This window comes from Sturnira hondurensis, unplaced genomic scaffold (genome assembly GCF_014824575.4).
Source record: "Sturnira hondurensis isolate 20B ecotype Veracruz unplaced genomic scaffold, ASM1482457v3 Scaffold0021143, whole genome shotgun sequence".
NCBI classification, from domain to species: domain Eukaryota; kingdom Metazoa; phylum Chordata; class Mammalia; order Chiroptera; family Phyllostomidae; genus Sturnira; species Sturnira hondurensis.
Window position 1 is genome coordinate 18,215,144 of NW_028093774.1, and position 21,843 is coordinate 18,236,986.

The window sequence follows — 21,843 nt, forward strand, 5'->3', positions numbered from 1 at the left end:
CAGGTGCTCCCTCCCTTGGCTCTGGGGAAGTTCAAACTATGCAAACCCTGGCCCACCCACAGATGCCTTCATCTCAGTTCCAACACTCAACCAAAGAGAAAACCAGGGCCACCCAATCCCACATCTCATTCATTTTTCACTCCAGACCAAACCCAAGCCCTTCTCCCCGGGGAATCCTTTTGCTAGTTATTATATGGATAATAAACTTCATTTCACAGCCATAAATGCCTGAGAGGGGGCCTGCCCAGCATCCAAGAATGCTAGATGCCCCCCAAAAAAATCATGTTGTGCTTACTGCCTTAAAATCACAAAGGGGTTGCTATACTTTTACACATCCAAAACCATATACCTGCCTCCCCTGCTGGAAGGAAAAAGGGGCCACATTGACAAATTTCTAAAGAAAAAAATTTCCAGAAGTCTTCCATATGATTCCCCTTCACTTCTCATATTCCATATGCCACCCCTAGCTGCAAGGGAGTCTGGGAAAGCAAGATCCTACTTTTTCAGCCTCTCAGATAGAGGGCAGGTAAGAGTTAAGGGGTTTGGGGGATAGTGTCTGCTATGAGGGCTAATGAAAAAAATCAATCATTTACTGAGCGCTTACCATGGTTTCTCTTCTCCAAGTATTTTTATAAGTACATTACATACATTATCTAACTTAATCCTCCCAAGGACGCTATGAAGTAATTATCATTATCCCCACTTTTCAAATTGAGGAATTGAGGCCCAGAGAGGTTGGGTTACTTGCCCATGAGGATTTGAACTAAAGCCAACTCTAGAGCCCAGACGCTTAAATACTACCCTATACTCCCTGCTTCAGCATTTGCAGATGCTCCAATATGTGTATGCTTACATTTGGCACAAAAAGGGGCAAGCTCCAAAAAAACCAGGGCAGGAGACCCCCACCATCACCAACTACACACAGTCGTAGCAATTGTAAGAAAGCAGGAAAGAGCAAGAACCCCTCTGTCCCTAATGCACCAGCCTGGGGAGCCCAGCCTGAATAAAGGAAAGCCCGTACTTGGAATCCATATCCCAAATATGACATGAAATGAGGGGTGCTTCACCTCTGGGGTGTTCTCCCCCAAACGCATAGCCTCAGTCTGACCAGAAAAAAAACATCAGACAAACCAAAAATGACAGATGTTCTACAAAATACCTCACCAATACTTTTCCAAAGGTCGTGGTCTTTCAAGGTCATGATCTTTCAAGGTCATGAAAAACAAGAGTAGTCTGAGGAATTGTCACAGACCAGAGGAGACCAAGCAGACATGACAACTGAATGTAATACAGTATCCTTGATGGGAATCAATTCATTTTTTAAAAGTCCTGGCCCTTATTTAAACCAATTACAACTGTAGTTCTCCCTTACATTCCAAGACACACAGTGGATTCATGAAACAGCAAATAGTATTGATCTCTACATATACAATGTTTCTTCCTATACATACATACCCATGAGAAAACTAATTTACAAATTAAGCACAGTAAGAGATTAACAATAATAAAATAGAACAATTATAACAATATGCTGTAATTAAAGTTACGTGAATGTGGCCTGCCCTTCTCTACCCCCTTCTTCCTCTCTCTCTCTCTCTGATAACCAAAAAGACTACTAAGTGACTAAGGGCAGGCAGCAGATAGAGCACGGGCAGCTGGAAAAGAGGTGATTCACATCCTAGCAGGACAGAGCAGGACGACACAAGATTTCAGAATGGCACACATTTAAAAACTTATAAAGTGTTAATTTTTGGAATTTTCCATTTAATATTTTCAGACCAAGACTGCTCACGTGTAACTGAAACTGTGGAAAGCGAAACCACCGATGGGGGAGAAGAACCATAAATCAGAATCTTGGGCATTAGCAGCTCTCCTGGTGATCCCCGTGTGCCAGCAGGGTTAGGACCCATAGACCAGAGTTTCCGACCGTGTGTGCATCTGTATCCCCTGGAGGGTTTATTGATATATTGCTGGGCCCACCCGAGTTTCCATTCAGGACGCCCGGCACAGGGTCTAAGAATCTGCATCTCTGACACCCTCCCAGGTTACGCTGATGCTGCCAGTCCTGGGACCACTGATCTAGGTCCTTGCAAGTCCAAGTGTGGTCCTCTGACGGGCAGCATCAGCGTCCCCAGGAGCTCGTTTGAAACGCAGACATTCAGCCCCACCCAGACCTGCTAAATCAGAATCTGTGCTTTAATGGGAGCCCAGCTTCGTCCTTCACACATGAGTCTGAGAGGCACTGCCCTAGAACGAAAGTGCAGGGAGAGATGAGAAAACGGGAGCTGAAATGGCAGCAGTCAGGGGCTTGATAACCCATCACTGCACCACTTCACCAGCCTGGCCTTCCTCTCACACCTGGGAAAGGAAAACATAGGAGGAAAACATCACAGGAGCTCTGCCACTATTAAGCCAGAGGCAGAACTAAGCAGAAAGAGTGTTTTGTGCCCTGGGCAGGGCTGCCTGGGAGCAGAGCATGGTGACCTGGCCTGGAGGGAGGTGAGCTGCTGGCAGGAGCTGAGGCGGGCTCCAGGGAAACCAGGCCAGGAGGCGCTCCGCACGGGGAAATGTACATTGCAGCCCAGCCTAAGGTTTAATGTTTACTCTGCTGAGGGCTGACCTCATCCTTCCTTCAGAAAAGAAGACAAAGCCAAGCTAGTCCATGCAGCTTCATAACCGGAAGGCTGGGGTGGGGGCAGGGTGGAAGGAAAGGAGGTAAGAGCAGAGCCTTTTTGAATGAACGGGCTCTTACCAAAATGTTTGCAGAAAGAAGGATCAGGGGAGTGAGCCTTCCACAGTTCCCCTGTGGCCCGCTCTCTGTAGCAGTAGCACCTGGTCACCTCTGGCATTCCAGGCTTCTGGTTAAATATAGGCCCCCCGCCCCCTACACGCCACCACCCCCCCCCCCCGACTCCCAGCTCAGCAAACATCACCACTCCAACAGGCCAGGCTGCAAGGAACACGCCCCTCGCTGGGGCTTGACTGGTTCCGTGAAGAACTGCCCACTGACCAGTTCCCAACTTAGACCCCAGCTCCTGGTGGCTGCACCCTTAAGACCACTTAAGACTCAAGTGTCACTCTGCGTGGCTCCACGTACCACCTCCCACTTGCTAGCACTGAAGGTCACTCCACACCTCTCCACTGGTCCTGCCCCTGAGGACCTGCTCCGGGGCCTGTCGGAGCCACTTCCATTTTCTGAGATGGCATTAGACACTTGCATTCTCAAAGCCCCGCAGCTGTGGCAGGAGGACCCTAGGGAGCCTGTCAGGCTGAAAGCGCCACCTCTGATGCTCCAGCTCTGAGGAAATGAACCTGGCAACCAAACAAGGCAGCATTCCTCATGGAAGATGAGCGACCTAGGTAGCTTCTTTAACACAGAGATGTCCACATTCGTGCAAATAAAGTCTTCCAAGATCCTAAATATCTGCATGTTTATTGAGCACTTACTACAAGCCAGGACATTTGCACTTACTGTTGGCTGGCAACATATCTGAAGGTGCTCCACCCAATGGGCCACAGAGTTGGAACACCTCTCTCCTCCACCTGAGGAGCAGAAGGGACAGAGCCATGTTGCCCCAGAGAAAGAAGCCAACATCTAAAGTGACTAAGTATCCAAGTGCTAAAAGAGAAAACACTCTTCAAAGTAAGTTTGCAGCACCCTCCTGACACCCTGTCAGTGCTGGGAGAAACAAGTCACAGAACTTTGCTGCAAAGCTCCAGACCCAAATGAATTCACGGCAAGTCCCACAGGACAGAGGAGGAAGCGGGACCAAGGTCCCACGCAGAAGCCCACATGAGCTCTGTGAACCGCAGAGCAGACAGCCGGAGAGACAGCTTCCTGCAGCTCTGGGCTCCAGAGACGGCTCCACGCAGGCCGAGCAGAAGGCAGGGGCCAGCAGTTGGACAGTAAAGACGCACTTGAGGCCAAGGGCACAGGATGAAAAGACACCAGAGTGATTTCCATCTGACAAAGAATTTGTCTGGTCTTTGCCCCTGGCTCCTGGGAGGAAACCTCTGACTCCCTGGAATTTCCCAGCAAAAGGAGTTTCTTTGATATTCACGTTGTGCCCCTTGGTTCACACCTGAGTTCCCCGAGGTGACTCATGTTCTCTCACCTGGGGGAGGCACTCAACAGTCAACAGCCTACTCCTCTACTTTCAAAGTACCTGCACCCACCCTCTCTCAGCCCCTCTCCACGCCCTGGACACCCCGTTCTGGGTGCTTGGGCCCACTGGCAGCACGCTGACCTTTCGCATCCCAGGCCGGCAGGAAGCCAACCACTAAACCAAAAGTGAAAAGCAAGTAACCATTACCTTGAAGAAAAGGACATATATATTTACTTCAGTAACTACAAAAGACACCATAAAATATAACATACAGTATGCATCCTCATGATTAATAACAGATCTTACAAATTATTCTCAGGTGCTTAGACACATCCAAATGGTCACTAAGAACAGTTAATTCTTTCAGTAAATAAAGGGGTTGCAAATTGCCTCTGGTCAGTGGAAAATCTGCTCATTGTATTAGGATTAATGAGAACAGAAATTAAGCTCAAATTTGGGGGGTTTTCACCCCATGAATTGGGTAGAGTAGGATCAGAGAGACTCAAATATAATCACTGTCTGAGAGCAAGTGTGCTCAGTGAGAGCTAGGACACCCCTTGAACCTAGTGACCAGCAAGGAGAGGGGACCTGTTCTCCAACAAACCCGGACACCACACTCCCCTTCAACAAACTCGGACTTCCTACCAGTTAACAGAGGAAGGGTTAACGGAAGTCAGGGGACTCCAACCCGGCAGCCCCTGGAGACCATGCAGGACCAGGAGCTACAGCCAGAGCCTGGGATGTCCCAGAAACAGGTGCAGAAGATCGTGCTGGGAGGGGGCAGGCTGGCAGCAGGCAATAAGGCAAAGCACAGAGTCTGGACAGTTGACGAGGAGGTTTCAGAGTGGACCCCTAGCCACAGTACATGAGATTCAGTCTATAGTCTCCAGCACTGAGGCCATCAGATGATGAACCAAAGGGCTAAGTCAGGAAGCAACTAATAGGACAAGGCAGGTGCTAGGTTCCTGGGAATTAGGTGAGAACCCAGGGGAACCAAAATCTGAGGTTTCAATTGAGCCCTGAGTTCTGGCCTTGGGCTTCTGAACAACTGCAACCAAGGTCTGTCTTAGAAGATGAGAGAAACCTACCAGAAGCTGGAAGTGGCCCTACAGTGGCAGGCGGGAGAAACACAGAGGCAAAAAGCCAAGCAGAACACAAGGGCACGTGGTGTCCAGGGCTACTCCTACCCGACAGCCAAAGTGGATTCACACGCAGCCTAGAATAAAAATCCCACCAACCGAGAGCTGTTCGCCAACCCTGAGGGGGTCTCACTGAACACAGCACACAAGACCCCAAAGGGGTCCCCACGACAGCAGTGAACTCACAGCTGCAGCAGACACTCGCTAAGGGGCAACAGACACCTCTGGGGAGTGGCGGGGCAAGGAGAGGGACCCGGACCTCCAGCAAGATCAGAGACCACGCCACCCTCTGACAAAATCAAACTTCCTGCAAGTTAAATGTGCCCTCGGTGGGACTCATGGTCCATCCTGACACGGGAGGGACTAGCGGAAGTGAGGGGACATCTAACCCAAAGGCACCCTTGGGGAGTGGGAAAGCAGACTGTGTGCCATCGCCCCCGATAAGGACAGAAACCTACAGTGTGGTGCAGTGTGTGGGCCCAGAGACAGGGGCTGCAGTGTGGGGCAGGAATTCCAGAGGCAGAGCAGGGCGGTGCCCTGGGCCGTGACCACGGGCTCCAGGCCACCACATGGCAGAAACAGGGCAACTGGTAGAGACGTGCCTGAAGAATGAGTGAAAAGACCCCTTGCCACCACAGAGCCCACCGACAAAGGGAAGGGGGCAGAAGGTCCACTCAGTGCGGAGCAGGCAACAGCCAGCAAAGCAGGGCCACGACCCAGCTGGTCAGCCTTAAGGCCTTCACCCGCAGAATGAGTTCATGAAGGTCGATCTGCCACAAGCCGAAGGCCTCCATGAAAGAGATCTGGGTCCTTCTGAAGAACGAACAGGCGGTCTTCTTGTTGTGCCTGCAGGAGGGGCAAGAAGAAAGGCGAGAACCAGAGATAAAGAGGCAAGAAACACTGGGGATCATTTAGAAAAATGGAAGAGAGTGGCTTTCAGCTCCCCAGCCCCCCGCTCCAATGCACGAATCCCAGTCATGTGATCATACCACTGCCCATCAGGGACCAGAGGGACTCGGCCTTCCCAGTTGTCCAGACAAGCGGGGTAAGGAAGCACAGGGCATCAAAGGCCTAGCGGACCCACTGGGTACAATATTTCAAACTCTCTATTTTCCCAAGAGTATAGTTAGTATTTATCAAACCAGAACCTCCCAACTCAAATATAAAAGCTTTCCCACACTTTCTGAAGGTAAAAGTCAGCTGGAAATCCGGGCAGGTGGTCCTAGGAGGCCGAGGCCCTTACGGACGCAGCCCAGCTCAGCCAGCCTCTCTGCACCAGCAAAAGGACACAGCGAAAACTGGTGTTTATGATGTAACCTATTCACAACTTCGTTTCCGGGACCCTCCGAGGAAGACAGAACATGTTCAGCCCTTTCTGTGCACAGTCTACCTTTCTCCAACCCAATTTGATATTTGATAGTGGGTACGTGATACAGGTGGTCAACTCTCCCTTCACCAAGTAGTTGGCAAAAATGGCCCGTTCCCTGCATGGGACACATGGGCTGGGACATGACCCCGGTCGAGGCCTCCCCTCTCTGGGAAGAGCATTTGGCCACAGGGGTGGTGAGGCATCTGCAACGACCCAAGATCCTGAGAGAACCCAGAGTCAGCTGCCACCCTTTCCTGTGTCACAGCCACACCTGTAGGGGAAAGAACAGTGACATCCCTGCCTCGCTGCCTGGCTGCTGGCTGCCTGGCCGATCCTGGGGAGACAGGTCCCGGGACCAGGCAGAGGTGGAATATGCATCAGGCCATCCTGATCCCAAGCCCAGGGGACACTTCGGTGAGACTGAGACTTTCAGAAAACATTTCAAACTTTACTGAGGGTAAGAACCACCTGAAAAGTTTGACCGAGAGGGTAAGGACCTAGAACCCACCATTTTCAAGGGCAGGTGGCTTTCTGGACCACCCAGAGCACTGCCCTGAGGCACCAGCCAGTGTGCTGAAGCAGCGCTGTGCCCCTAAATTCCTGCAGGGAGATCTGGAGATTGGGACACTGGGGCAGGGCCCTGGGGACCAGTGGGAGAACGTGGAGGGGAGCAGGTCTCCTGGGGCAAGCCTAGGAGCCGGAGGGGCAGAGGAGCCGGAGCCCACACTCACGTGGCCAGCGCTCTGATGCAGCAACGTGACATGTTGAGGAAGGAGCTGGCGCTGGCGCGGGTGCCCAGGGCGGCCTCGATGCCGCGCAGCAGGTCGTTGGTCTTGAAGATGAGCAGCATCTGGCGCGGCACGTGGCCGAGGAGCTGGCTGATCTGGGGCAGGTAGTTGGCCGCGTTGTTGCGGATCTCGGAGTCCTAAAGCAGCCACGGGGAGACAGAAACAGTTGGTGCGGGAAATGGAGCCCAGGAGGGCAGCCACCCGAGCCTGTCACCCGAGGGGCTGCGAGGACGCTCCAGGAGGGAGCTTCTGGCACAGCTGCCATGGTGCTACTAGAAGCCCTCCTGAAAGAGAAGCTTAGCACCAGGAGACCTGACCCATCCTCCAGGCCCCCAAACCAGTACCAACTGCAGCAGGAAATCTGCCTTTCCACCAACCACGTGATGGGGCTGGAGCCTCTCAGCCCAGGTGCCCACCCCTGAGTTCCTCTTTAGGGCTTCTTCACTGGCCACCAATTTCAGGTCAGCCTCGGAAGGAGCCCTGGAAGCCAGCATTGGCCGAGTCACGTCCCCCATCCCTTCAGCCGAGCCCAGGCTACTGCAGTTCACAGATCTGAGCTCCTGACCCCATCCGAGCTCCGAAGTCCTGCCCATACCCTGCCTCAGTCGGCACCACCCCCAGAGCCCCTGCCACCCACACAGCCCTGCCTGTTGCTGTGCTCCCCTCAGAGCCCGTCTCAGCCTATCTGTACCCAAGGCCCTGATGCCCAGAACAGCATTCAGGGCTAGCTAGCCCTTGTCCCATGCTGGGCTCTGGCTTCCCACCATCCCTGAGCTCTCCATGGCTCTGGGCAGGTGACTGCCCCCTACTAGAATCCTGAGCACAGCAGTGAGGCTCTGGTTCCTCTGAGTGTCCAAAGAAACAATGAAGATGACAGTTGACAACAGCCAACACATACTGCACATTCACCAAGCAGGCCAGGCAGCTTGAAAATGCTTGGGTGTGTTAACTCATTGAATCCTCACAGCAACCCTGACCAAGCAAGTATGTTACCTGCTTTCAGAGGGGAAACTGAGACACTGAGAGCTAAAGTAACTTGTCCGACATCCACAGCTGGTGAGTGGTGCGTCAGGATCCCAGCTCAGGAAGTCTCGCTCCCAAGTCCACAGCCTCACCACCAGGCTACCCTGCCCCCAGTGGGCTATGTGAGCCTGGGCAAGTCCTTCCATCTTCTCTGAGCCGGTGTCCTCCACTACAAACTGGCACTGGCGGTGCCTCTGTGTTCACCTCCCAGCAACACCAAGAGGGCTATCAGAGATAAGGCATGGGGTGGTGCTCCATGCCAACTGGAGTCACAAGGGGCGCCCCAGTGCTGCCAAAGGCTGCACCGCCTGGCGGTGTTCCGTAGCAGCAGAACTCACTGCCCTTTCAGAGACGCGTGTGCACCACTGATAGCTGCGCGGCTGTGGAACTTGAAACGCCCCTCGGGCAGGAGCCATCAGACTGGGACATCTCAGCACAAAGCCAGATGCCCAGAGGCCGTCTGCCTGCTCACCACCTCCCACCACAGCTGTAGGTCGCCCGCCAGAGGGCTAAGCCCTCATCAAAGCCCCGCTCACCACAGGGACCCCTTTTAGCAAGGCAGGGACTGGCCTGGCAACAGCCCATCTCTGGCCAAATGGAAAGCACCCACGCCCACCCATACTGGCCTTCAAGACTGGACATATCCGGGTAAGTCAGGATGGTGAGTGTTGGCAGTAGACCCCATTGGGTGCCTATCCAACAGCCTTCCCCCATTCTCCTTTGTAAAGAGAACCCCCTTTTTGTTCTTTTGGCCTCCTGGAGCTACGCTCTTCAGGGACACAGAGCCCCTCCCTAGTCCCAGGTCACTGACTGATCTCACACAATACCGGCTCTGAACTTAATGCCCCTGCCAAGTGATTGGTTTATGCATGAACATGTGACATAATTCTGGCCAATAAGACACAAGGAGGAATCTTTTGGGGGGGCTTCTAAGAAGGGTTTTTTTGTTCTTGAGAAACAATATATGAGAAGAGTCCTCATTCCCACCTCTGGTCCCCACAGAATAAAGAGGTAAAGCTTGGACCCAGCGAGTCATCTTGGGGTCATGACAGGAGACCAAGACAAGCATAGAGGAGTTGGCCCAGAGCCCCAAGACAGTCAACCTGAGCCCACCCACCTCCAGGCTTCTTACACGGAGAGCACAGGTTCCTAATTGTTGAAACCACTTTTAATTGGGAAACCTCCTCCTTGATACAACGTTGCAGGGTCCCTGAATTCTAAGTTAGACTAGGACTCAGGAAAGTGGGCCCTTACATCTCAGAGACTGGGCTCGCCAAGAGTAGCTAAGTTTAGTCTCTACCTGGGTTTTCGTCCAAAGCGAGCGAATGTCATCTATGTCTCCAGAACCTACACAAACGCCTCTCTGCTGGACCTGGCCCCAGAACGGCAGAGACCTTATAAAAGATGGACCAGACAGAATGCCCACGGTTCAGGTCCTCATCGATGAGTCAGAGAGTTCATGTAAGTACAGGAGACGGAGCATAAGGTGCTTGCACACGTGCGACACAAGTATTGAGGGATCACTTTTGGCAGAGGTATGAGGAGAGGCTGGTGCTCTGGACTGAATTGTGCCCCCACAAAATCCCTAAGTTCTAACCCCAGTGTGATTACTTAGGAGCAGGGCCTTGAAGGAGATAATTAAAGTTAAGTGAATTCATAAAGGGGAGGGGCACCAAATTCAATAGGACTGATGTCCCTACGAGAAGAGGAAGAGATGCCAGGAGTGCGCACACACAGAAGGCAGGCCATGTGAGGACACAACGAGGAGGCGGCCATCTGCAAGCCAGGGAGAGAGCTCCCTCCAGAAGCCAGCCCTGGTGATACCTTGATATGCACTTGAGCTCCAGAGCCACGAGAGAACACAGTTCTGTTGTTAAGACACCAGCTGGAGGCATTCTGTTATGGCAACCCAAGCAGACGACTATAGTAGCATTCATGCTGGGTCTTTATCAATGAATAAAAATGCAAAAATAAAATTCAAACGTAGTTAATAAGATCAGATATCATCTATTGAGTACCCACTTGGGCCAGGTGACCTTGTGCACTCCTGTGGGTTTAAATACCACCTGTCTGATAAGGACTCCCAAATTTCTCTCAAGCTTGACCTCCTCTTTGAGCTCCAGGCTTAACGGCCCATGACACCTCTGTCTGAATGCCCAGGAGAACTACTGACACCCCCAACCCCAAATACAGCCTTCTCAAAGTCTTCCCTATGCCAGGGAGCAGCACCACCCTCCCCGGTCCTGTGATTCACCCCAAAGAGCTGGGACGTGACAGCTTTCCACATCCAAGCCAATGGAAAAGCCTCTCAAATGTAAGTCCACTTGCTTCTCTCCACCTCTGTTGCCATTAGCATAGTCTGAGCCCCCAGCACCTCTCCACGTGGAGCTCTGCCCCAGCCTCCTCGCTAATCACCCCACTGCTCATCTTGCCCCACTCCAAAGAGATGCTTAAAATAGCCAGTCTGAGCATGTCCTTCTCCTACTTAAAGCCCATCGAAGGCTTCACTTAGTCCTTAGAATTAATCCAAACTTCTTTCCATGGCTTATATGCCCAGAGTGATGCTCTCTCTGCTTGGTGCTCAATTCTTCTCATTCCACCACCCGCCTCCAAACACTCTGGCCCTCAGCAAGCTCTCCCTCCCCCAGGCCTTGGCACACTGTGAGCTCTCCACCTGGGATGCTTCCTCCCAGCTCTGCCCATGGCTGGTGCCTTTCTTGTCCTCCAGGCCTCAGTTTAAATGTCAACTCCTCGGAGCTCTCTCCTTTGAGCACTCAGTTTATGGCACCCCCAACACAAGCTTGTTTCCTCCTGATACGTACACCCTGCAATTATTTCATTTACCTGTTTGTTTGCAGGTTTACTGTCTGTCTCCCTCAACCACAGTGCAAATTACAAAGAAGGACTGTCCGCTTACCACGGGGTCCTTGGCACCTAATCCAGGGTCCAGTGAAAATAAATGTTTGCTCTATGAATGAGCCTCAGGAGCTGTGGAGGGTACTTCCCATGCATCATCAGTAAAGCAGAAATTTCCATCCCTATTTAGCAGAGGAGGAAGGCTGTCTGTCTTCTTCCAAGCGGACAAGCTCTAAAGCTGTGTGGCCCTGGGGAAGTTGGTGGTCATCTTTGCCACCAAGCTTGCTGGAGAATGATGGAAACTTGGAGGAATGCAGAACCAAGAGATGACGACAGATGGCCTCTTTAGTGACATTTTTGACACTCTGGATCTGGCCATTACTAAAGCCACTTGCTACAAGGCAGCTACAGGGAACCGCCCCCCGCCCCCCCGAGGCTCAAAGAGGTGACAAGAACTAGCCAAGGTCATGCCACCAGGAAGATCAGGTGTTGGAACTAGAACCCAGGTGTTCCCAACTGCACAAGCAGGACCCTGTCCCTTGTGGTTCACCTGAGCCCATCCCCCCATGGACACCAGCAAGTCTGCCTCAGCCTGGCAAACTGTCAGGCTGAGAAGGCAGAAGTCCATTCCATGGTGGACTGAGAAGCCAGGGAGGGAGGGAGCTCTGAGCCAGGAAGAATGCAGGAGTCCCTGTGGTGGGGCAGAGGTGAAAATGAGTACAGGGAGATGTCCCTTGGATGGGTCTCAGCCCAGACACCACAGAACTACCGTCTAGTTCCGATGAAGAAATGAACTACCGAGAAAGGCCAAAAAGCCTTCTTTTAGTTTCACTAGAGACTCCATAGAGCAAAGGGACAAGAGACAGCGCATGAGAACTGAGGCATGCTCCCCAGTGGGGTGCCCCAGAGGAACCACACAACAGAGACAGTCCCCAGGAGGAGAGAGCAGAAGTGGCTCGAGGCGTATGTATGAGACAGTCTCTGGGGACTCCCAGAGGCCCAGGAGAGAGCTTTGTGGAAGCCTGAAATCTTGTGTGAGCAGGTTGCACGGCAAGCCTCAGAAGTCTGATCACATTGTTAATGTGACCTGTTTGTACTCCAGGTTGATAAGAGGGGCAGGAATGGGACATTGCTCCCTGTCCCTCCTTCTGTCCAGGGACACTGTTTCTCCCCCCCTCTCTCCTTCTCATCCGGTGTAGCTCTCATTCTGCCCACAACTCCCACCAGGCAGAACCTCAGACCCTGGGTAGGAAAAGGTCCAAAGGCCATCCCTGGTCCTGCCCCTTCTCTTCAGGGGAGGGCAGGGCCGAGAGGGGCCGCCTACCTCAGTGGCAGTTACTGGAGCTTGGCTGATGCCCCTGTTGACCGAGTTCCACGAGCGGGCAGTCAGCATACAGGCGAACAAGGGGTAGAGATCGCCAGCTCCCAGGCGCTGGCTGTACTTCTTCACCCTCCTCATGTCAGTCCAGATCAGCGACTGCCAGAGGTGACAGTAATCCAGGCGGAACTCTTCCGTGAGCACCTGCAGCGCGGGGGGCAGCCGTCACCACACCTGAGCCTCCTCTCCCTATCCAAGACCTAGTCCCTGGCTGGACGACCACTGTGAAGGGGATGGATGAAGACTGTGGCTCCTGCACAGTGTCTGCTTCCCTCTCAAAGTTCAGCCATCCTTGAAGGTCCAAGTTCAAAGCTACTATTTGGCCAGCCTTGGTCCTAAGTGGCAGAAATTACCAAGTGTCCCCCCTAGTTAGACGTGGTCTTCAGCGGGAGCTCGGATGGAGAGAATGTGGCAGAAGCTCCACTTCCAGACCTGGCTCATGGATGCTCCTCGGAGGCCTGATCCCTTTGGCCAAGGAAGGCCTGGGAGGCGGAGCCTCAGTCAGACCAGGCTTTGGTCTCCTTCCCCTGCCAGGACTGGCACGGCAGCGAGTGTTAGACATCTGCTGTGTCTGGGCCATCATTTGTTTGGGCTCTCCGTGTGACAGCAGCNCAAAGTTCAGCCATCCTTGAAGGTCCAAGTTCAAAGCTACTATTTGTCCAGCCTTGGTCCTAAGTGGCAGAAATTACCAAGTGTGCCCCCTAGTTAGACATGGTCTTCAGCAGGAGCTCGGATGGAGAGAATGTGGCAGAAGCTCCACTTCCAGACCTGGCTCATGGATGCTCCTCGGAGGCCTGATCCCTTTGGCCAAGGAAGGCCTGGGAGGTGGAGCCTCAGTCAGACCAGGCTTTGGTCTCCTTCCCCTGCCAGGACTGGCACGGCAGCGAGTGTTAGACATCTGCTGTGTCTGGGCCATCATTTGTTTGGGCTCTCCGTGTGACAGCAGCTGGCCTATCTTAAACTCATGTATCCAACATCAACGAGCCTTTGAAAGGCAGCCCAGATTTGGGGATGTGGAATTAGGACCCTCAGAGAAGGAGCAAGAGACCACAGGGGAAACCTCCCCAAGGACCACCTGCCTCCTGGAATCAAACCAGACCCTGGGTCCCAGGACTGGCAGTAACTCCCCACTTTCTAGGTGGAAGCTGCGGCACATCTGAACCAACTCTGCACTCCAGAGGACAGAGCCCCAATCGGTTCCCAGCCCCCTTTCCTGCTACTCCCCACCTCCTCACTGGGGCTGGTGGGACCGCCTTATCAGGTCCCAGCTCACCAAGGGACAGCTGGTGCCCAGGGTCTGGGCTGGCCTGGGCTCCCCAGGAAAACAAGGCTCTTTTACAGTGAACCAAGCACTTTCACGCGTCCAGGCACAGCCCACGTGGTCCTTACAGCAGCCCACACAGGAAGCATGACCAGCCTCACCTTTCCCTGCAGGAGGCTGAGGCTCAGAGAGTGCATGACTGTGACTTGCACAAAGTAGCAGCTCTGGAGCCAGGACAGGGCCTCTCCAGACCCCTTGGCCATCTGCCTCCTGTTTCTGTAGACCACAGGGGAGACCAGTGGGCTCCAAGCTGGGCAGGACTGGGCCCTCGGGCTGGCTGGGTGGGAAAGGCCTCTCCTACCTGGTAGAGCCCATGGTCCAACAGGATAATCTCTGCCTTTCCCGTGCGTGGCTGCTTCCGCACCAGCACATTGCCCGGGTGGGGGTCGCAGTGCACGAAGCCGTTGACAAAGATCATCTCACTATACATCTTGCCCAGGTGGCGTGAGATCTGGAAGAGAAGGGAGGTGAGTGGGGGCTGATCTGCATGAACACCTGTCTCAGAGACGTCTACTCTAGTCCCTCGATCTGGTCACTGTCAAGAGGAAGGCCAGAGGGGCCAAGTGGGTCTGAGCAGCCATGGTGAAAGTGAAGGCTTGAGACCATGGTGTTCTTGAGTTTAAACTAGAAGCTGCATTCTCATCCAGTTCCCTTTAACTTCAGCTGCACATCAGAATCACCTAGAACCCAGAAATGCTGTGGGCGGTACCCAGGCATCAGTATTGTAAGTTCCCATGGTGATTTTAATACATGCCAAAGTAGAAGAACCACTGCTTCTGGTTTTTTTGGTGGCTGCAACACCCACCTCCCACACCCGCCCCTCCACTCTGCCCTGATTTTTCTCTTCTCCATTTCTCTTATCAGTCCCTTTTCATTTTTTTCCCCAAAGTTGAATGTGTGCTGGAATTTGGGTTGGAGGAGTCAGTCCACTTGCTCTTCCTCCAAAGAGTAAGGCAAGGGAGCTGAGGACCAGAAACAGGTGACCCCGCCCACTCCAGGCCAGTCCCAGGAGGGTCTGGAGTCACAAGCCCCTCCCCTCTCTCCCAGCAGTCCCCTTTCCCTACACCGCTCGGATCAGAGCCCAGTGCTGATCTGATTTATGAAGTCCGCACAGAAGAAATGACACTGGAGAGGCCATTTAAATCATCCTGTCACTGCGGCTATCCCTGCCGAGGCGGTCTTCTTATCTCTACTCCCTTTTTATTGAAGCTAAAAGCCTCTTCCCAGCTAGGGAGCAACTGCTGAATAGAGCCAGACCTGGGCCCACAGATGGTCTGCCAATGGGTTTCCACGGGACAAAGAGATGCTCAACCCAGAAAGTGAATGCCCCAGGACACACTGCCCTTGGCATTTCTCTCAGCCTCAGCTGGACCCAGTGGTCACTCACAAACATGCCCCAGCCAGCGGCGGAGGGGAGCTGGGCTCATTGGGTGGGGAACACAAGATTGGTGTCTAAAGCTAAAGACTCAAGTGCTTTCCTTGGCCCACAATCTCTGGCACCAAGTCCAGCCTCCCTCCCTGATCTCATCTTGCACAATGACACTCCAGCCACATTTGTCTTCTTTCTCTTCTCCAATGATCCCCATGCCTTCCTACCTCAGGGCCTTTGCATGTGATACTGCCTCTGCCAGGATCGTTCTTCCCATCTCCCACTCACCTGGCTCACTCCTCTCCTCCCACCCCAGCTCAGCGTCACCTCCCTAGGGAATCCTTCCCTGACCTTCCAGACTAGATGAGGTCCTCCTACCATATACTCTCACAGAATGTCATACTTTATTTTCATGGCACAAGCACACTATTTATGTCGTGATATGATTACTGACCATTTGGCCCACTACCATAAGCTCCAAAGGTGGCAGGGCCTGGCTGTATTTCATTAAACAGCTTCACTGAGGTATAATTCACATACCATGGGCTGGCTTTATTACGCATCCACTAGCCTGCAGTAGGCCACACATGGGTATAGGACTCTGCCTTCAACATAAATGAGATCTTTGTGTCTATGTGTTTTGTGGGGCTCTTTTTTTTTAAGATTTTATTTATTTACTTATCTTTAGAGGGGAAGGAGAGAGGGAGAGAAACATCAATGTATGGTTGCCTTTCGTGCGTCCCCTGCTGGGAGTTGCCCTGCAGGGAACCGGCCTGCAACTCAGGCATGTGCCCTGACTGGGAATCGAACCGCAATCCTCTGGTTCACAGGCCCGTGCTCAATCCACTGAGCTACACCAGCCAGGGCTTGGGGTTCTTTTTTTTTTTAAGATGCTATGGTTCCTGCCTCTGATGCTCATCCTACCCCATCAATTTCCCCTGAATCCCAACCGGTTATAATTGGGCCCCAAATCAATGAAGAATAGCCCCACTTTAATAGCAACAGATATCATCCTTATAAGTAGGCACCATTATTACCCCACTCTGCAGATGAGGAACTGAGACACATCGAGGTTTAACTTCCCCGGAGCTACCTGGCTAGAAAGGGGTAGAGCCAGGATTCAAACCAGGTGTGACCCCACAGCTTCCTAGTAACCATCAGTCTGCACTGGTTCCCACTGACTTCTGCACTCAACTGAACTTTGTGACTTTAAGCAAGTTGCTCATGCTCTCAGCTTCAGTAAAATGGAAATAATAGCAGTGCCACTCACAAGGGCTACTGTAGGGGCAAGAGAACATCATGGTGCTCAGAACCTAGTGACCTCCCATCGGTGCTCCTATTACTCCTGATCCCTTACAACACTCCTGGGAGGGCAGCCCACCAGGTTTCATTGAGCCTTTTTAAGAGATGAAGAAACTGGGGTCAAAGAGGTTGTCTGAAGCCCAGCCGCCACACCAGCTCCCTGGCTCCTGACATTTTCCTCAGGTGAAATGAATACCCAGTGCTCAGCATCTGTTGGCATTGGGAGCAGGACTCTGAACCGAGTCAAGTTCTCAGACTCAGGCTGGCCTGTTACGGGTTCCAGAGCCACCGTCTCCTGTAACCTGGGAAAGGGGCTCCAGCCAGAGCAGGTCCTGAGAGAGCCGGCAAGTCCCTACCTCTGTGCCTCTGGGAATCCCTTTTGTTAGGCACTTTGGAGCTCCATGCAGCCATGCTCTGAAAGGCTGTGTTCACCAAACCAATTGCGTTTATTAAGTAATCATTCATTTTTATTTGTCAAGGATGCATATAAGGTCCATCAGGACTCCTGATCAGCCCAAGATAAGCAGCGCAGCCAGACTGTGCCGACGGAATTCCAGCCAAAAGCAGAGAAATGACATTTCATTTAGTCTGGGCAGACCTGTCATGGGGAGATGTACGATCGCCCTTAAGCTTCCTGAAATATTGCTTGATCGCCTTGGGCCCCCTATTACCACATTGAAAGATGGCCCCAGGGGGTCTGGGGACTCGGGATGGGGGAGTTCTTGCCCCTGAGAGCGAGCTGCTGCTGCTGGAGGAGGAGCAAGTACGGCCCACTGCAGCTCGTGCACACACATGAGCAAAGCACGCACAGTGGCCCTTCAACACCCCATCTGTCTGCCCCGACCTGCATGTCTTTCCACCTAGGGGCTGCTCTTGATGTTGATTTTCACCAGACTTCACCAGGATAGCAGGTATGCTAGGCAAAGACAGGAAGGAGAACTAGTCTATGCACCCAGCTTCACTCTGGAGCCATCTTGGTATTGCCACTTAGGGTCTGGGTGAGCTGGGGGACAAGTCCCCTCCCTTGTCAATCCAGGTCTAAGTTCCCTCAGCTGCTAAGTGGTACTGACCCTATCTGCTCTTCTTCATCCGAGGGAAACCCCATGATTCAAAATCAAAATGTGATCACACATGGGAAGGCACCTTTACGTACCACACCACAAATGTGTGTGTTTGTAACAGGATAGCTAATTATTTTAAACTTGGAAAAAATATACCTGTTATCACCTTCAAAGTGTAATTTTCAAAAAGTTAAAAGCATGACCCTCATATAAAGACAGAATGAACATGTGTTAGAACCAGAGACATGGAAATAAAGGACAAGCTGCAGTGACCAGAAGGGAGTGGGTGAGGGAAAACAGGGGAAAGAAGGTAAGGGGCGTCAAGGCACATGTATAAAGGACCCAGGGACAAAGACAAGGAGGAAGGGGGGGATTGAAATGTGGGAGGCGGCGGTGTGTAGGACAGGGGAGAATAACGGAGGGGAAATGGGGACAACTGTAATTGAACAACAATTTTTTAAAAGCTTTAAAAATTTGCCCTGGCTGGTGTAGCTCAGTGGATTGGGCACGGGCTTGCAAACAACACGATCGCAGTTCGATTCCCAGTCAGGGCACATGCCTGGGTTGCAGGCCAGTTCCCAGTAGGGGACTCACAAGAGGCAACCATACATTGATATTTCTCTCCTTCTCTCCTTCCCTTCCCCTCTAAAGATTAAATAATTTTTTTTCAAATTTTTAAAAAAGCTTTAAAAAATTTATTTAGCTCATCAGTAAAGGACCAAACATGAAGGTAGAGTAGCTCAAAGAGAATTTTGAGGGACTGGGTATTTATGGACATTTAAACAGGAATAAAAGCCCAAGATTCCCGAATTAGATACAAAACTGGTTATTGTCCTTCGAGGCAATAAGGAAATCATAACCTTAGAGGGTTATCATAACCTTATAGGGCAGAAATTACTTGCATCTCTACTGGATAAGATCTACAGGTTGACATATGACTTCAATCTGAGCCCTTAATTAATTTTTCAACAGCAAAGTCCAACAAAAGTACATTCCCCTAAATACTAAAAAAATCCTCAGGGGAGCTGGTTGAACAATACTCCAAAATGACTTTACAAACACACTGCATACTCCTGGCTTTATTTCTAAATTTTGGGTACAAAAGAATTTTAGTACAATTCTTTGCATTTGTCAGAATTGTACTAAACAGTCTCTGGGAGCCAATTTGCCCAGAAAAAGGTAGCTAGTTCCCTCCAACTCGCAAAGACATCAAGGGTCCCAGGAGACATCTAAGGCCATCACTGGGCACACAACCCTCTCTGCTACCCCTTCTGTAATACTTCAGCTATGCCTCATGATGAAGAACAAACAATTGACCTTTTGGCTTCCGGCTTGAATGAGGCTTAGGTGCAATTTTCTTTGGTTGTCCCAAATCCAGGTTCATCCGACACGAGCCGCATCCACCATTCTGCCAAAGCTTGACCCCAAAGAGATCAAAGTTGTACACCTAAGGTGCACCAGTGGGGAAGTTGGTGCCATGCCTGCCCTGGCCCCCAAGATTGGTCCCCTGGGCCTCTCTCCAAAAATAGTTGGCAATGACATCACCAAAGCAACCGATGACTGGAAGAGTCATGGGATTACAGTGAAACGGACCCTTCAGGACAGACAGCCAAGACTGAGGCGTACCTTCCGCCCCTGCCCTGATCATCAAAGCCCTCAAAGAACTGTGAAGAGACAGAAAGAAGAAAAGTAAAACAACCGCTACCCACAGTGGAAATATCACATTTGAGGAGACTGTCAACATTTTCTGACATAGGTAGCACCGATCTTCAGCTAGAGAACTCTCTGGAACCCTAAAGAAATCCTGGGGGATGCCTGGTCTGTGGGCTGCAATGTTGATGGCCACCACCCTAATGACATCAGAGATGACATTAGCGGTGGTGCAGTGAAATGCCCAACTAGTTAAGAACTACAAAGGAAAATATTTCAATTAAAGTCATTTGACAACCAAAACAAACAAACAATTAAAATTAATGCTGCAATGAACATGGGGGTGCAGGTAGTTCTGCAAGATATTGATTTCATTTCCTTTGGATATACCAGGTCTGTCTGGAAAAAGTCCAGCCATTATCAATCTAACAAGAATAGTTTGCATGTTATCAATGTAACCTGGCAGCCAAGGAGAGTGGACTAGAATGTCCATGTGTGAACAACGATGACTTCACTGTTCTAGTCAGTGTGGGTGATAGAGTGAGCATGTGTACTGTGTGGCTATTACATTCCAAGTGATTGAGTGAGTACAGCAATGAATCTCCATCAAATTTTGCATGAAGCTTGAACATGCCTCTGTGGAAACTACTCAGGTGATTCGGAAGGCCACGACTGTGGGCGACTGGTGACTGGCGGCTTCAACACGACAAAATGCCCCCTTGTGCATCACGTCTCATGCAGATTTTTAGCAAAACATCAAGTCACCCGGGGGACTCAGCCACCCCACCGCCCAGATTTGGCCCCCTGCAACTTCTGGATTTTCCCAAAATGAAAATCACATTCGAAAAGGGAGAGATTTCAGACTCTCACTGAGATTCAGGAAAACATGACAGGGCAGCTGACAGCAATTGGGAGAACTGTGTGAGGTCCCAAGGTGTCTACTTTGAAGGAGACTGAGGCATCCTTGCCCTGTGTACAGTGTTTCTTGTATCATCTTTAATAAATGTCTCTATTTTTCATAGTACATGGCTGGTTACTTTCTGGACAGGGCTCCTATATACCCAGAAGTACGACTGTTGGATCACATGGTATTTTCAGCACTGTTTTCCATAGCGGTTACACCAACTCACATTCCCACCAAACAGTGCTCAAGGGCTCCCTTTTCTCCGCATCCTCTCCAACGCTTGTTATCTCGTGTTTCCATAACAGCCATTCTAACAGGTANGTTCTGCAAGATACTGATTTCATTTCCTTTGGATATACCAGGTCTGTCTGGAAAAAGTCCAGCCATTATCAATCTAACAAAAATAGTTTGCATGTTATCAATGTAACCTGGCAGCCAAGGAGAGTAGACTAGAATGTCCATGTGTGAACAACGATGACTTCACTGTTCTAGTCAGTGTGGGTGATAGAGTGAGCATGTGTACTGTGTGGCTATTACATTCCAAGTGACTGAGTGAGTACAGCAATGAATCTCCATCAAATTTTGCATGAAGCTTGAACATGCCTCTGTGGAAACTACTCAGATGACTCAGAAGGCCACGACTGTGGGCGACTGGTGACTGGCAGCTTCAACACGACAACATGCCCCCTTGTGCATCACGTCTCATGCAGATTTTTAGCAAAACATCAAGTCACCCGGGGGACTCAGCCACCCTACCGCCCAGATTTGGCCCCCTGCAACTTCTGGATTTTCCCAAAATGAAAATCACATTCGAAAAGGGAGAGATTTCAGACTGTCACTGAGATTCAGGAAAACGTGACAGGGCAGCTGACAGCAATTGGGAGAACTGTGTGAGGTCCCAAGGTGTCTACTTTGAAGGAGACTGAGGCATCCTTGCCCTGTGTACAGTGTTTCTTGTATCATCTTTAATAAATGTCTCTATTTTTCATAGTACATGGCTGGTTACTTTCTGGACAGGGCTCCTATATACCCAGAAGTACGACTGTTGGATCACATGGTATTTTCAGCACTGTTTTCCATAGCGGTTACACCAACTCACATTCCCACCAAACAGTGCTCAAGGGCTCCCTTTTCTCCGCATCCTCTCCAACGCTTGTTATCTCGTGTTTCCATAACAGCCATTCTAACAGGTATGTGGTGATCTCTCGTTGTGGTTTTGATTTTCATTTCCTTGATTAGTGACATTGAGAACCTCTTCATGTGCCTGTTTCGCCATCAGTATGTCTTCTCTGGAAACTGTCTCCTCAATCCCCTAAGGCTTTCCCTTGCCTTGGTGACGGCAGTATCTGCATAAAGGCAGGAAGTGACACCATCTTAGAACGGGGAAAGCTACCATTCCGTGCCAGGCACAGTCCAGGCACCGTGCAGGGACTCCCAGCCACCCTCTGCAGTAGACAGGGAAAGGAAGCAAGACTCCAAGAGGGGGAGAAGCTTGGTCCCCTGGCCAGCAGTTCGGAAGACCAGGATCCGAACCCAGGTGGCCTCACTCCAGGGAATGAGCTCTCAACCACCAGGAC

At 51.3% G+C, this 21,843-nt stretch overlaps 1 protein-coding gene across 3 annotated transcripts in view; it reads right to left on the minus strand.

Moving 5' to 3' along the window:
- Positions 1-4,314: 4,314 nt before the first annotated feature.
- The window catches only part of ADCK1 (aarF domain containing kinase 1), a 118,701-nt gene continuing 101,172 nt past the window's right edge, over positions 4,315-21,843 (minus strand). For all 3 annotated transcript variants that reach the window (XM_037031500.1, XM_037031498.1, XM_037031499.1), the window contains 4 exons: positions 14,282-14,431; positions 12,606-12,803; positions 7,346-7,539; positions 4,315-6,091 (listed from right to left, as the gene is read on the minus strand). In XM_037031500.1, coding sequence (XP_036887395.1) covers positions 5,920-6,091; positions 7,346-7,539; positions 12,606-12,803; positions 14,282-14,431 — 714 coding nt within the window. In that variant the 3' untranslated portion in view covers positions 4,315-5,919. The remainder of the gene's footprint in view (positions 6,092-7,345; positions 7,540-12,605; positions 12,804-14,281; positions 14,432-21,843) is intronic.